We start from the raw sequence: 15,073 nt of genomic DNA, 5'->3' as shown, positions 1-15,073 counted from the left end.
CAGAGTGCCGTTCCCCTCTGCTTCTGAACCTGCCCATTCACGTACGCCAGCTCAGCCTCTCCCTGGTGTAAGCAGCTGTCCAGGACCTCGCCTGGCCCAAAGTGAGAATCCGGCCGTCCTTTTCCAGCGGGCACGTTTCATGTTCTTTTCCGGTTTCTGAATCTGTTTCTGGGTTCGGGGGTTCTCTCCTGCAGAGGCGAGCAAGGGGGTTTTGAGTGAACATCAGCCCAGGCCCTGCGCAGACAGCAGCTGGGAAGACCTAGGGAGGGAGGGAAGTTAGGAACACCCCGAGTCCTGGTTCCTGGATCCGTGGTCTTGTTCAGAGGGTATGGGGCCCGAATAAGAATGTAATACTGATATCTGCTGGGACATGGCAGAGCCAGGACTCAAACCCACGGTGGCCGCCTACCAGAGCTCTCGCCTGAGGGCAACAGATATATTTGGCCCCCCTTACAAAGGAAGAGACTAGAGAGGGTGAGGCTTTTAAAGGGACAGCAAGGACTTTTATACTTCTTAGCACTTGGTGGGCCCCATTAGGGATGGGTGGGGCTGGAGTCCAAGGGACGCGGGACGGGTACCTCGGCACTCCCGAAGCCCAGGCTGGTTTAGTCCTGTCGTCTGCTGTCAGGGTGCCTGGTTCCGGGTTGGGGGCGAGGCCTTCATAAAGAGCCTGCAGAGCAAGCTTTGCCTGGGATGGGTTAGGGAGGCTGGGGCCCAGCCAGGTGCTGCCACGGCTGGGCTCACGGCCCTAGCAAGTCGCTAGTCCTCCAGCCTCAGTTTCCTGGGAGGTAAAATGGGGGAGCAGGACTGAAGGCGGTCCAAGCCTGCCGGTGTGGGGCACACAGTGTTTTCTCCTAGACTGGTGGCCACGGCCATCAGATGCCCGTCCCTGGGGAGCAGCGGGCTCCCTGGCGGCTGTGACAAGTTCCAGTCACCACGGAGGTGACAGCGGAGCTATTTTTGGAGCAGCGCGTGGTGGGGGAGTTTCCTTTTGGCAGTGGCTGGGGATGGGAGTCTTGGGCAGGGGAAGTCCCGTACCGAGACAGGGCCAGCCCCTCTTCCTTCAGCCGCCCTGGCACAGCGAGGCCGCCCAGGTCCCCAGAGGCCGCTGCACCACACATCTACCCTCCACCTGAGCTGAGCAGCCCTCCTCCTGAGCCCTTCAGGAGCCACTTTGCAAGGTACTGGCCTTTGTCCTGCCCCTGGCCGCGGGGAACCCCTCACTCTTTCCTGCCGCCTGGGGCCACCACCCTTGCCCTGAGGGTGCGCCTGGCCAGTGGCAGGGAGGCCTTTGGGAGAGACTTCTGGAGCCTGGGCTCCTGGGGAACCTGGCCTGGCCGAGCCTCTGCCACCACCGCCCCCCTCGATTGTCGGCCAGGTGGGGGCTGCCGGCGGGTGAGCGCCCTCGGCGTGGCATGACCTTTGTCGCCGCCCAGGTGGGAGGTGAGGACCATTGCCAACCAGGGGCTTCACACTGAGTGATCATGGGCTTTGCCAGAACGCCTGAGGTTACGAGGGAAGCAGAAAAAGCCATTTTTTTCCCCTTCTGGGATGAGTTTTGGCTGCCTGGGCTCGTTTCTGATGTCTGAGTGGTGAGTTCTCCGCAAGACTCTCCCACCAGAAACTGCCGTCTCTGGGATTATGGTCGTTCTCCTGGGGCCTGGCACCAACTTCTTACGAACTCTGAGGCTGGGGGCTGCCCCGCTGGGTTTCCTCCTTCCGTTACTGGTTGTCAGGGCTGAAGCCACGGTCTGGGACAGGATGGCGGGGGGGTAGAGGAATTTCTCCCTGAAACTGCCCGTTCCCTGTGGCCCCCGGAATGAGCCGACCTGGGGCCCCAGGCTTTTCCTTCCTGGCCTCTGGTGTTTACAGACCGGGTCAGCAGCCTTTAACCTGGCCCTACCTTTGTGGCCTGCTGGAGCCACAAAGGTGAGTGGCTTGGTCTCTGCCTTTGCGGAAATCTCCGGTTGGAGAGAGAAAAACGTGAGCAGGCAGTGACAACACGGGCACAAACACTGTGGAGCCAGGGAGTCACTGACCGGGGGAGTCCAGGAAGACTGCTTGGAGGAGGTACCCCCGCTCCAGCTCTGAAGAAGGAGCCGGATTTGCCAGAGGCACTTCATTCCGGGGAGGGGGGTAGAGTCTGCTAAGGCCTGGAGGAGAGAATGAGTTCATTTATCAGAGGGCTAGGGGTCCTCAGCACGGGGGCACTGCCCAAAGGGTGTGACATTCCCAGCAGGCCGAGATCCCACCTTCCTCTGGCTCCAGTCTGCAGGGCTTGCCCCAAGCACATGAGATGAAAACCCAGACTTAAGAGAGTTAGGCCTGGGTTTAAACACAGCGCTTGCCATCTGCTAGAGCCAGGGGCTCGGCGGGCCCCTTATCTGTGCCTTGATTTCTTCTTCTGTAAGACAGGGTTGTTGCAGACATCCCCGCAGGGCTGTGCGGAGGCGCGGCCTTTTAACTCCTTGGCACTTAGAAAGTGCCGGATATCTTCCTCTTCCAAGTGGGTGAGATGAAGCATGGCCTTCACCGGGTCCCGGAACCAGAGACCTTCCTGGACATAAACCAACGGCCTTGTTGCTCCTTTCCTGAAAGATGAGATGTTTACAGCGCCTACAATTTTTTTTTCTTCCAGAATTGAGTTTTATTATCCTAGTAGGAGGAAATGAAAGGTGCTTAGGGACCTTCTCAATTTTAAAAAGGCTCTGGGCAGCCGTGCCGTGGGAGGGGAGGTGTGTTTTGAATGGCTTGGTGACTTCTGCCAGAGCTCAGACGGTGGGAACCACACACAGGAGGGCGTGTGCTCCTTGCCTGGGGCTCCAGACGCAGGGCAGCAACCGCCGACCCTCTATCCCTGACTGGTCCGAAGTGTGTGCATCCAGGCCCCAGGCGAGGGACCTGTGGTTTCAAGATGACGGCAGACGTTGGCTCCTGCTCCAAAGGCCTGCAGAGGAGGAAGAGAGGGTGGCCTAGGAACCAGTTGGTGCCCATACGGTGGGCTTAGGGAAGGACTCTGCTGTGTGGACACCAGTAGAGGGGGAAGAGGGGCCTGCGTAGTCCCCAGCTGCCCCTGCACACCCACTCTTTGGGGTCCCACTGTTTCTTCTTTATGGATGGAGACAGACAAGGCGCGACTTGCCCGGGAACCCACAGGAGGTGTCGATCCTCAGTAGGACCCAGGATCTGGTCCTGCTGTATGTGTGTGACTTTGCCTGTGACCATCCTAGGATCCCCGTGGGTGTGTGTGGTTGGGAAGGGGGACGCCCCTCTGCTCAGGGGCCTGGGGTTGGAGTGGAAGAGTTGGGAAAGGTAGGAGGCAGGCCCAGGCCAGCTGGGCAGAACTTGGAATGCCTGGTGCAGGCCTACGGGTCTTGTCTTAGGGACCTTCGGGTGGGAGCTGCAGATTGTGATAGGTGTATTAGGGACTGGGGGAGAGGGGAGCCTTCCTGCCGTGGGTTGGAGGTTGGCTTAGCAAGCAGGAGATCAGCGGCCCCGGGTTCTGCAAGACCCTCCCTGTGAAGAGGCTGGTCATGGCCCCGGGTCTTAGAGAAGACAGACTCCTGCAGGTCTTGAAGCTTAGACATCCAAGCAGCATGTTTGGCTTTAGGGATGGGGAGCGAGGGGACCTAGGACCAGTCAGGAAACCAGACGCCGTCTGTGGCTTATCCCCTATGGCTCCCAGGCCCCCGTGACTCTGGCCCGAGATCTGGCTGCTTCCTGTCAAATGATGAATGGGTAACGTCTGCTTATCCCAAGACCAGAAGAGAAGTGGGGCTGGGGTAGCGGGAGGACACAGCAGCTGGAGCCAAACCTCTGGACTGGAATTCATTCATTCGTTCTCTCTTCCAAGGCAGTATGGACTAGGGCAGTCCGGCAGACTCGGTTCCAAGTGTTAGTCCTGCCCATGGCCTGCTGTGTGACCTGGGGCCCATCCCTTAACCAGTCTGAACTTCTGTATCCTCTTCTACACCGGGTGGATCTTAGCGGCCCCCACCTAGCGTGCCCACGAGGGAACAAGGTATGCGCAGCACTTGGCGTGTGCCTGCTGAGTACACAGCATGTGCCGCGTTAGTTGGGGGGCGGGGGGCGCTGCTGTCCTGCCCTCGCTGCCAACCCATCTGCGTGTGCAGAATGTTCCTTCCGGCCCCAGGCCCTTGCACTCGGACATGAAGTCGGGTTTCTTTGGGGGCTCACAGCCTTGCTGGTCCAGGAAGCGAGTGTAAAGGCAGAGTTCTCCGACATGTTGGCAAGTCCCGTTTCTCCTCAAAGCCTCTTTCCTCGTCTGCAGAATGGGAGCGCCAGCCCCTCTGGGGCTGCCTGGGAGCCACTCTGATCACTCAGCTCAGGGGAGGCGCTTCATGTGAGTGTTGTCTGAGGCCGAAGCTGGTCCTGCCTTGACCCCACCCGTGGCCGGGCTCCAGGAGCTGCAGTGTCTCCTTGCTGGGCCTCCGATCTCCACTCGCGAAGGGGCCCGCAGGGGTGTGTTGGGCCGGGCCAGCCTGTGGCACCTCTCTTCTCCAGCAGCAGGCACCTGTCCTAGGCTTCTGCCACCAGGGGCCTACTGGCCGAGTGGAAATAACCCCCAGGTGCCCACACCTGGTGCCCGTGTTGGGTCACTCAGGGTCACTTACTCAGGGAGAAAAGAGGACTATGGAGGGAGGTTGTGAAGTCACCGCGCTAGTTTCCTGCTTTGGGAAAACAACCCGTGAAGCTGCTCACCACTCTGGAAGGGCTGAGAAGAGGAGAGGCCTTCCTCAGGGAAACTGGCCTGGGGTGCGGTGTCCAGGTGACGTGCCCGCCTCAGCTGACGCAGCGAGAATGTGGCCTTGTGGCCGCCGGGAGAAACCTGACTGCATGCAGATGTGAGCACATACGTTTAAGAAAAGGCAGGCAGGACACACTGTTTCCACCTCAGGGTCTGAGAACAAAGTGAAACGTGATCAAATACTTGACCCCACATGGTGTATGAATACATCACCACGAGACCCCCCCCAACATACAGAGCCTCACATGCATAGACCCCCAAACCTGCCCTGAGCCTTCCTGGGGTCTCAAGTCGTCTTTCGGGGGGAGGGTAAGGGCCTCTGTGGGCCGCCAGCCTCCACGACCTGCATCATTTCACAGTAGGGAAAGGAGGGACACGACGCCTCTAGATGAAGTTTCCAGAAATTGGGAGGCAACGGCCAGGTGACAGTCTATCCAGGGGACAGAAAGGCCCTTGGAGAAGCCTCCTCACCCAGCCCAGGAGGAAGCCCCTTCCGGGGATGCTTGAAGGAAACCCAAGGCCCGCGTGAGTAGGAGCTCCAGCTGAAGGCCAGGCCGCGAGGAGAGGGTCATGGTGCTTTGCAAAGGTAGCCACGGTTCACATTAGCCATGGAGGCATTTGTTCCAGAGTGGTCCCAAAGAGGACATGCGGTGAGGCCGATGAAGCCTGACCTGGGAGCCAACAGCCCCGGCTCTGTTGCTCACCAGCTATGTGGCCCTAGGCAAGTCCCCACCGTTCTCTGAGCCCCAGGCCCCACGTCTGCCGCTCGTCCGCTGCCCAGTGAGGGTTAGTGCAGACGACAGAGGCTCCAAGGACATTCACGTGTGTCAGGCTCTGCTGGAGGGAGTTCTCATCTGTGAACACATTCGGTCCTCTCGATCGTCAGAGGAACATCTCACTTTCCAGAAGAGGAAACTGAGTCACTGCATGGCAAAATGAAGCCCGGCCAGGATTTGAGCCAGGGCACTGGGGCTCCCCGGCAGCCTCGCTGAACCCTTGGGCGCATCCCGATTTGGTTCCTGGGCCCCTGGGGGACACGCGCATGTGGGGAGCCTGGGCTGGGAACTACACTAGGCGTTCGTGGTGCCTCCAAAATGCAGGGCTGTGGTTCCCCACGGAAGAAAGGTCCTCAGTGCGGCCTGTGCCTGGGTCTCACATTCCATGCATTTTTGGCCCCTGACTTGAGCTTGGCAGCCTGGACCTCATTGTTCTGTGACTTGGCAGGAGCTGCCTGGCCCAGGCTGCCAGTGCCCTGGGCTGCCCAGGGAGGCGTGTGTGTGCTGAAGGGCTTTCCCCACACTCCGTGGCTCAGCACTCTGAATCTCTGCCTTGGTCTTTCTGCGTCCACACCCCCTAAGAAAAAGTTTGGGGCAGGAATCTCCAGCAAAGGGGTTGGGCTTCCACTGGGGTACAGACAGAATGCCATCTCTGCAAATGTAGCACCCGGGAGAGCAAGAGGCTGGGGTATCTTGGACCCAGGAGGGGCTTTGGAGTCACTGAGAGCAAATCTCCCCTGTGTAGCTCACTGGCCTCACTACGTTGAGCTTCCTCTCTCTGAGCCTGTTTCCTCATCCATAAAATGGGTCTACCAAGAGCCCCAGGATGCATGGGAAAGGTCTGGCGCACCGGCAGTGTTCGGAGAGCCTTCATTGCCTTCCTCCCAAACATCCCCCCTTCCCTTCCTGCCTCCCTCCCTGCCACCCCACCCTGCCTGTCCTCCCCCACCTCCTCTCCACCCTTCCTCTCCCTTCCTCCTTCCCCTTTGCAGTGTCCCTCTCTGACACTCGGAGACTGTGACTTGCAGAATGCTCCTTGGCCACTTCTTTCCTGGAACAGTAACTCAACCAAAGCTCCAGGGCGTTGGCAGAAAAGGTACCATGGACAGCAGAGCTGCGTCATCGTGATGCTGTCCCAGAGGGCCCGGACTCCAGGGGCTCATGTCCCTGAGGCCCCTGTGATGGGAAATGGCTCCTTGTGGCCCTCCAGCCTTGGGACTACCCCTGCCCACTCAGCTCGGGCCCTATTTTTGAGGAAAGGGGCTCGTTCGGTGGGGAGATGACGTCGGAAGTTCTCCACCTCGTGTGTAAGGAAATCGTCACTGAGAGCTTGGGAGGAGAGCGGCGTGGTGGTTTCGGACAAAGACGCCACCAGGGCTGAGTCGTGGCTCCACTGCCACGGATCTGGGCAGATCTCTTAACCTCCCTGTGCCTCCGTTTTCCGTTCTGTAAAATGGGACAATAATCGACCCTATCCCATGAGAGACAGGGTCTCTTAAATGAGAGGGGCTAAGAGGTAAAGTGTGCAGAGCAAGGCCTCGCATGATCAGGGCACACATCTGTTGACTCATCATTATTGCTGGTATTTCTGATGAGACCAGAGACCCCCTCGGCCGTGCTCTTGGAGCCCTGTGTGAGGCCTGGGGTGGGCTCCTGAGTGTGCAGTCTGCAGCCTCCGGGTGCAGCTGTTGGGAGGGTGCCGCTAATAACCACACGGGGCAAGTGGAGATGACCTTGGCAGACACCTGCTAAGCCTCTGCCCAGTATGACTTGCCCAGTCTCCCAGCTGGTGAGGGCCAGGGCCAAGAAGCAGACGCAGGCCCAGGCCCACTGGCCCCCAGAGGCTGAGTGGGGTTAGATGCGGGTGGGGGGAGACGTAGAGATGCACGCTGTGGTTCGTAGTCCACACGAGTCTGTGGGCCGGTGGGTGGGCTCCTGTGTGGGCCTGGCCACTGGGCGGCTTTGACACTTGCAGAGATAAAGACAGAACCTTCTTGCTGAAGACAGTTCTTCTCCAACCTCTCCCTGGAGGTCTCCCTAAGGGCAGAGGACGGTGAACATGTCACCCCGAGGGGTCTGGGGGGTGCAGCCCGCAGAGCCTGCAGGAGTCTAGGGTTTTATCTTAAAATGCATGCGCATTTTACATTCTCTTCCCTGTGAATCCGTTTATCACGCACACATCCCGCCCAACCCCCCACCCCACCACGAGTAACAGCAGCACTGCCTCCGGAAGCCAGAAGCCGCTCGTGTTTGCATGTTTATCCTGGGGCTTTTCCTCCAGGGCCTCACTGTGTCCCCCTGCGGGTGTGCGCTCCGTGGTGAGAACGCAGGCACAGATGGTGGCAAGACACGGAGGGGGCCGTGGTCCCATCTGCATTTCAGGAAGCCTCGGTGGCCCTCACAGAGGAGGGCTTGGTGAGCAAGGCATGGGCGCCGGGAGGCCCAGGGGCCGGGGTGGGAGGTGAGTCCCACACTGGGACAGAGTCAGGGGAATGGGTGGGTGGGGGGTGGCGAGAGGCCTCCAAAGTACAGACACACCCCCACAGCACCCTTCTCCTGCCCTGGATCCAGGACAAGAGATAAAAGAGAGCAAGAAATCTGTCCATAAAATGCCATGTCTGTGGGTTGAACCTGGCTCAGGGCTGGCAGCTTCACAACCAGGTGACAGCACGGGCCACGCCTGGCTGGACACAACCCTCGCCCCGCAGGCACTCCCCACTGCCGAGGGCTCCCCTGTGAGCCCGAGTCTGCTTGCCTTGCTTTCTTCCATCTCCTGTGTGCTCGAGAGCAGCTTTACCCCGAAGGAGCTGCCCGTGTTCCGCGTGTGAGGGAGGAGTCGGCCTGTCCTGAGGGCACCGAGGAAGAGTGGGCACTGGACCCCAGAAGGCCTAGAGAGGCTTGGAGAACCTTCGAGGGCAGAGCTAGGGAGGCAGAACTGGAGTCCAGCTCAGTGGGACATCCTTTGATGAGGCATCACAGACATCCCTGAGCCTGGGCGGGCTGGATGCCACCCGCGGCAGCCGGAGAAGGAAAGGAAAATTCCTCTCCCGCCGCCAGGACGCCCGTGTTCACGAGGGTGCGCCTTGACTTGGGAGGTCTGTGCAGCGGAGCTTGCCGAACCGCTGGACCCGGGGACAGCTCTCAGCCTGGGGCTTGGCTGCTGGGTGTAGATGGAGAGAGGCAGAGTCCGGGAGAAAGTGCTGTCTTCGGTTGGTTCTCCAGACGCAGGCCTTGCGAGTGAGCAAACCATGAGGGAGTGGGAGAAGCCGACGAGCTGGGGTGTGATCTCAGACCAAACCCGCAGCCTCCACCCAGGGCCTGGAGCATGAGTCACGCCTCCCACTGTCTGAGTGTCCTGACCCAGCCAAGGGCACTTTCACACTGGACCCCTTGGTCATTGATTAATAGTTGTCCCAGGGGCTGCCAGTTCCTAGGGACTCGGGCTCTCCGGAGGGTATAGACAAAGCTGCTCCGACAGCCTGGGCCAGTCCTGAGGGGCTCTGTTTGGGGCGTGTGGAGTCTGTGGGGCAGCCGGGGGTGAGGGGGTCTGGCAGAAGCAGCAACAGCCAGATTCGGGGGCCCCTTACCCATGCCTACTCTACAACAGGGACCTCCTGGGCATTGGCCCCTTTTATTCTCCTCAGCCCTGTGGGAGCCCCGGCCTGGCCCTGGACCCAGGAGGTGCTGCAGAAACGCCTATGGCTACAGGACAGGCTTTCCTCCCAAGGAGGAGGGCTTTTCCCCTTGCGTCCCGGAGGGTTGCACGCGGTAGCCGGGTGCCGGCTCTCACCTCCAGCTGTACAGTGCTTCTCTGTGCCTCAGCCTTGGGCCCTGCCCCAGAGGCAGCGCTCTGCCAGGGAGGCTGGCATCGGGAGTGATTCTTAGATGACATTTCGCTCAGGCCCGGGCACATAGTGGTCGCTCAGTCAGCTGGGGTTACCATGGCAACTGGCAGCTAGCAACCTTGACTCTCCTAAGGGCCTCTGACATGGCAGCCCAAACCGTGGAGGTGCAGGGGACTGCTCCCTTGTGCAGAGGGCTCTGCACCTGCCCAGAGGTTTATGCCTATGAGGGGGAACCCATGGCCTTGGCCTTCCCTGCACTTGGAGCACCAGGGCCCAGCAAGGATGGAGATGTTGGGTCCTTCCTGCTGCTGCTACACAGTCTGACTCAGCGTCTCTCTCCTGGCCACCCGGGCGGTCAACCTGGGTTTTTGTGGGGGTGGTCATGGGGGCAGGACTTTGTAACTGCCCCCAGGAGACAGGGAGGACAATAATGGGAAAGAACAAGACTTTGGTGGGAAGCCTGGGTGGCTCAATCGCTTAGGCGTCTGCCTTCAGCTCAGGTCATGATCCCAGGGTTCTGGGATGGAGCCCCGCATCGGGCTCCCTGCTCAACAAGGAGCCTGCTTCTCCCTTTCCTCCCTGCTTGTGCTCTCTCTCACTATTCTTTCTCTCTCAAATAAATAAGTGAATAAAATCTTTAAAGAAAAAAAAAAAGTAAGAACCAGGCTGTGGAGCCTAGTACTTGTGGAGTTGAATGGGCACCTCCTTTGCTGGCCGGGTTGGGGCAGAGGGGATGCCTTTAGACTTTGCCCTGTGCAGAGCCTGTTTCCCCTCCCCGCAGTGGGGACAACCCTCGCAACCTTGTCAAACGGGGTACTGGAGGGAAGGTGTGTCACGTGGGCTCTTGAGTCCCAGCCCTGCACTCCAGGACCCCCGCCAGAACATGGGGTGAACGGACGCACGTCCCCCAGCCCAGGGCCGTCAAGGGGAGAAGGTGAACAGGCATGCGTCTAAGAAAGCCTGCGTTTTCTTTTGCAGCCCCGTGCGCCGTGAGGCTGGCATGCAGGATGGCCGGACAGCCCAGCCACATGCCCCCTGGAGGGAGCCCGAACAACCTCTGCCACAGCCCAGGGCCTGCCCATGCCCCGGACCCACAGGTGAGCCCTTTGCCTTTGTCTGCAGAGCGCTGGGGCCTCGACAAGGAGCTCGGGTCCCTGACTACCCCACCCAGACGGAGTCATTTCTGGAATGTTTCCAAGGGTGGGAGTGCAGCTCAGTACCAACCTGGTCAGCCCTGATACCACTCAGCAGCACTCAGAGACGCCTTCTCTGGGCCGGACTCCAGGATTTCCCTATGAATGGAACAACTTTGTCTCAGCGGGATCAGGGCTGCTTAGAAAGGTCAGGAGAGAGGAGAGAGTGAGGGGCTCTGGGGAACAGGCAGCCCGTGCGTGGGGTCAGAAAGTGCTTCCTCACTCTCAGCTTCCTCACTCTCAGCTTCCCTTTTTGGTTTTAGCTCTGTCCTGGCCCTCTTCAGCCCTCTTCGTCTAGAACCAACAGAGCCTCAGGGCACTGGTTTCTTTACACCTGCCTCACGCTCTGCAGATCCTCAGAGAGCCAGGCCGCCTCCCGCAGCTTTTCCGAAGGTGGCTTCTGGGTTTCCCAGCTCATGCATCCTTTGCGGGTTTTGAATGTGCTGTTTCCTGGGTCTGGAGGGCCTCTCCCCGCTCCTCCTCCAGGCCTTGGTCCAAATGCTGCAGCTTCTAGGGAGCCTTCCTGTTCCCTCCCATTCCCTCCCCTGTGCGGCCCAGGCACTGGGCTCTGGCCACAGCATCCCACTGGGGAACTGGTTCCTGTTCCTAAATGGGACGTCTGGGGCGAGGCTATACCCAACCCATCATCCCAGGCCAGGCCCAGAGGAGCCCCTCGATGCCGGCTGAGTTCATGAACAGCAGATACATGTGGCTGTGTATGGGGAAGAAGCATGTCTGCTCTTAGAAGGCACACAGCCTCATGGGAGAGAAAGGGAGGAAACAGGGCAGAAGAAACTCAGGGACCCTTGGAGCTCCAGAAAGCACATGATCCTACCTAGATGGCCAGAGAGGCCGCCTTGAGGAATTGGGACGCAGAGGTCTGGTGGGGGCAGGCAGGCCAGGTCAGACAGAGCCAGGTGCTGTGGGTCCCTGGGGACAGCCTGGGATGATGAAAAGTCATGTCTAGGGTTGGCTTTTTCCCCAAAGCTAGGAGACCCAAATCAGGGCGAAACTTTGAGACAGCTACCTTTTTGAGTCCCAGAAGGCTCGTCGCAACCTCTAAGTACTCCTTCCTGTTGGAGGACGTCAGGTGGACTGCTGTTTGACCCACTTGGCCAGGGCTGCCATGTGCAGTTGTGCGGGTGTGCACTGCACAAAAGCGCCTGGTCAAGGAGGCAGCTGAGTCTGAGATCCTTCTCCTACACCTGAGTTTTCATCAACCCATGTTCCCTGTGTGGGGCTCCATCAGCCCAAAAGAAGGAACAATTTTATAGATTCACACAGGGGTGAGACATGGGAACTAGTAGACTAGTGTGTGTGTATGCACGCACGCATGTGTCTGTGTGCACATGCACACCCCCGCCCCCGACACACACACAGTGTCCTAGGGCATCTGCCCTGTTGGTGCTTTCCACTCCCATTACTGGGTGGGACACGGGCCCATTTCCCAGGTGGAATTTGGGGAGGTAGATCCCAGAAAGCCCAAAGGCCCGTGGATGCTGCTGGTGCCGAGTCCACCAGGACAGCTCACTGATGCTGGGGCCAGTGCGGCCTCCTCGGGTAATGTAGCAATTTGTCATATTAAGTCATTCACTAACAATTGAGTCCCCCTTGATTAATCTCCCAGAATTAGCCAGTTGCATTTTGAGCAATTAGGGTTAATTACAGCCTCATTTGGCAGAGGAGAGAGCCCCGTAATTATTTCGCAAACAAGGCAAGGCGGCGGCGGGCGGCGGCGTCCGGGCGTCTGGTTGCACATGTTGGAGTGGGTAATGACACAGTTAAGTGGAATTAGACACGATTCCCGTCGTTGGGCAGCGGCCGTCAGCAAAGGAGCCCTGCGTCCCACCAGCATCTGGCCGGGGTTGCCAAACTAGGGTGCGCAGCCGTGTAGACACCAGTATGGCATGGGGCGGGGCGAGAAGGGAATGAGGCCAGGCAGCCGCTTCCTCTCTCCTCTGCTCATGAAGTGCAGGTATTTAAACACCATCTGGGGAGACATCGTGGCCCAAATCTTGCCTGTTTCGGGACATAGAAACACCTCAGATTGACAGCAGAGGCATTTTCCTTGAAGGCAGGAGGCCCTGCTGTTTCCCTAAAATCATCCTTAGAAAAAGGAGCTGGGGCTCTCAATGGCGAGAGTACTGCACTCGGTCCAGACCAGGTGGGGCTCGGATCCCAACTCCAGCCCTCACCAGCCAGGCCACAGCTGGTAAATGAGTTGAGCCTCCGTTTCCTCATCTGTGAAATGGGGCTATGAAGACTAAGTGAGATGGACTACTCTAAACCCCCAGCATGGCGTCGGACGTCGTGGGTGTTAAGGAAATGTGTGCCACTCATTTCATTCTTCTCTTTGAGCCTTCATTTTCATGTTCGTGGTTCAGGAGCCCAGAGCTGAAATGCCCACAGTGTAGAAGGGACCACTTAGCAACCACTCAAACTGGTTCTGTTAAGTTTCTGTGCCCAAGGCTGGTGGTTTATCATTTCTGGGAGTTTTCTAGCTGTGAGAGCCGTCCGCTTATTAAAACACGTTTGCTGAACCCGGTGGAGTCACAAGTGAAATTACTGAGGTTTCAAATGAGTGAATGAGGGCGTGCATGTAATTGAGGGGAAGAGCTCTAAGGCCGGATGCTCTAGGACTTTACCACTTCGCGGCAGAGCGTTTTTCATCAGGAATGAAACAGAGCTGACCGACTAAGAGTCATGTGAATTTGCAAGAAGGGAAAAGGTGCTCTTGTCTGAGAATGGCCTGGTTAATGTGTCTTCCATCTGGAAAGTCTTTGCAAAGCTGCGTGGGGCGTGCCAAGTTCAGATATATTGGGCCCTGTTCAGAGAAAGAGGAATGCGCCTTACTTCTCAGGATGGGACGGCCGCTTCTGGATCTGAATCGCACAGGCCAAAACCTTTATGAGAATCTTCCCCAAGCAGTGTTGGCAATTAGGTAAGATTTAACGGCCACATATTAACAGCTGTTAAAATCCAAGAAGTGTTTGCTGACGTGTTGTAAATTCAGCAAATGCTTGTCTCGTTTCTTGCCTCCTTTCTGCCCGACCCAGAAGTGGGGCCTCGTGCAAGGGGCAGGGTCCCACGGAGGGATGGGTGGACGCTGAGGGAGCCCAGAGGGGGGGGGCAGGGAAGGTTCTAGAGAGAGGACAGGTGGGCTGGCGATGGTTTGGGGCAGGACAGGGAGAGGTGGCTATCCCGGGAAGAGGAAGGAGCCAGGCCGGCCTGAAGGTGCAGGACCAGTCAGGTTAGGCAAGGGTTTAAATACCAGTGCTGGGATGGGGAATGGCTGGTCTGTGTGAAAGGCTGCGTCATTTGGAATTGAGTCTATAGTGAATGAGGGGCGAGCCCGTTAGTGGGTTCGGGTGGACAAGGGAGCTCGCATTTTAGAAAGATCACTGGTTGCAGGCACTCATGGCACAAGTGGGATGAAAATAGGAGATGAGGAGGCCGCTGCCTTCTGCCAGGTGAGATGATTCCGTGGTCTCAAATGGCTGGATATTCGGAGAGAAGATTCCAGAGACTTGCAGGATGAAACCAAGTGCTCTTGGTAGCTGAAGGGATGAGGGAGAGCTGAGTCAAGGAAGGACCCAGGTTTCTGGCTGATGCTAGTCACTGGGGCCAGACCCAGCTTCTCTTAGGTATGTGTAAGCTCAGCTTTCTCTGAGCTCAGCCAGCGGGAACTGTCCTGAGGGACCCGCTGCGCTGAGGTGATGCTAGGCTTTGTTATCAGGTGACTCCCATGTTTTGGGCACCTTGCATGCTATTCCCATGTGCTGATGGCCCTGGGAGCTGAGTGAGATCTCCAGGCTAGGACGGTCATGGCGGTGGTTGTCCCAATAACATGAAACCTGGCTCTTCCTTGTCCCATCCGCCCACTGGCCAGGAACCAGGCCTTATTCAGAACCCACTAGAGCAGGGCAGGTAACCGAGATAAATACCGGGTGCGTTTTGGTCCTGAGGAGCAGAGCCAGGGGCCTCCTCCTCCCGTGGACCCACGGCACCCCTTCTCGCCCCCAGGTCTGCAAGCCGGAAGATGAGCTTTGGGTTTGAAATTAACCAGATTGTGGAGAGCTGAGTGGGGTCGGCCTCGGAAAGAGCCTGACAATATGGACTCTGTGTAAACCCTGCCCTTCTTTTGTGTTACACAGACTTAAAACCCATCACCGTATACACATATACCGAATCCATTAGAACTCCCTATACACGGTGTCAGATGTCTTTAAAGGTGAAATTCGTTTACAGGAAATGTCATTCTGATGAAGTATGCTTTTTAAAATCACAGAAACAGTTGCCTTAAAATTAATGATGCATTGCAAATATCAGAGAAAAAAAAGACCCATTCAGTGTAAAGATGATTAAAATTCAGGTCAGAAGTCTGACTTAGTCAGGCTAAATTTTTTAATGAGATTTCAGGAAATTAATTGGGCGAATGCATTTTTATTCTTTTAACATGTGATTTTATGCTCCTGGTTTTTTTTTTTTTTT

General features: G+C 57.7%; 1 protein-coding gene across 2 annotated transcripts in view; it reads left to right on the top strand.

Moving 5' to 3' along the window:
• Window positions 1-15,073, top strand: part of NEK6 (NIMA related kinase 6) — an 81,454-nt gene that overhangs the window by 27,437 nt on the left and 38,944 nt on the right. The window contains exons 1-2 of one of the 2 annotated variants that reach the window (XM_059143011.1): window positions 1,013-1,181; window positions 10,368-10,486. In XM_059143011.1, the coding sequence (XP_058998994.1) occupies window positions 10,397-10,486 (90 nt within the window). In that variant the 5' untranslated portion in view covers window positions 1,013-1,181; window positions 10,368-10,396. Of the gene's footprint in view, window positions 1-1,012; window positions 1,182-10,367; window positions 10,487-15,073 lie in introns of those variants that run through there. The other variant, XM_059143012.1, reaches the window with a different exon arrangement.

Source organism: Mustela lutreola, chromosome 12, assembly GCF_030435805.1.
Source record: "Mustela lutreola isolate mMusLut2 chromosome 12, mMusLut2.pri, whole genome shotgun sequence".
Classification (NCBI taxonomy): Eukaryota; Metazoa; Chordata; class Mammalia; order Carnivora; family Mustelidae; genus Mustela; species Mustela lutreola.
The sequence above is the reverse complement of the archived record's forward strand: the minus strand, read 5'-3'. Positions and strand labels throughout refer to the sequence as shown.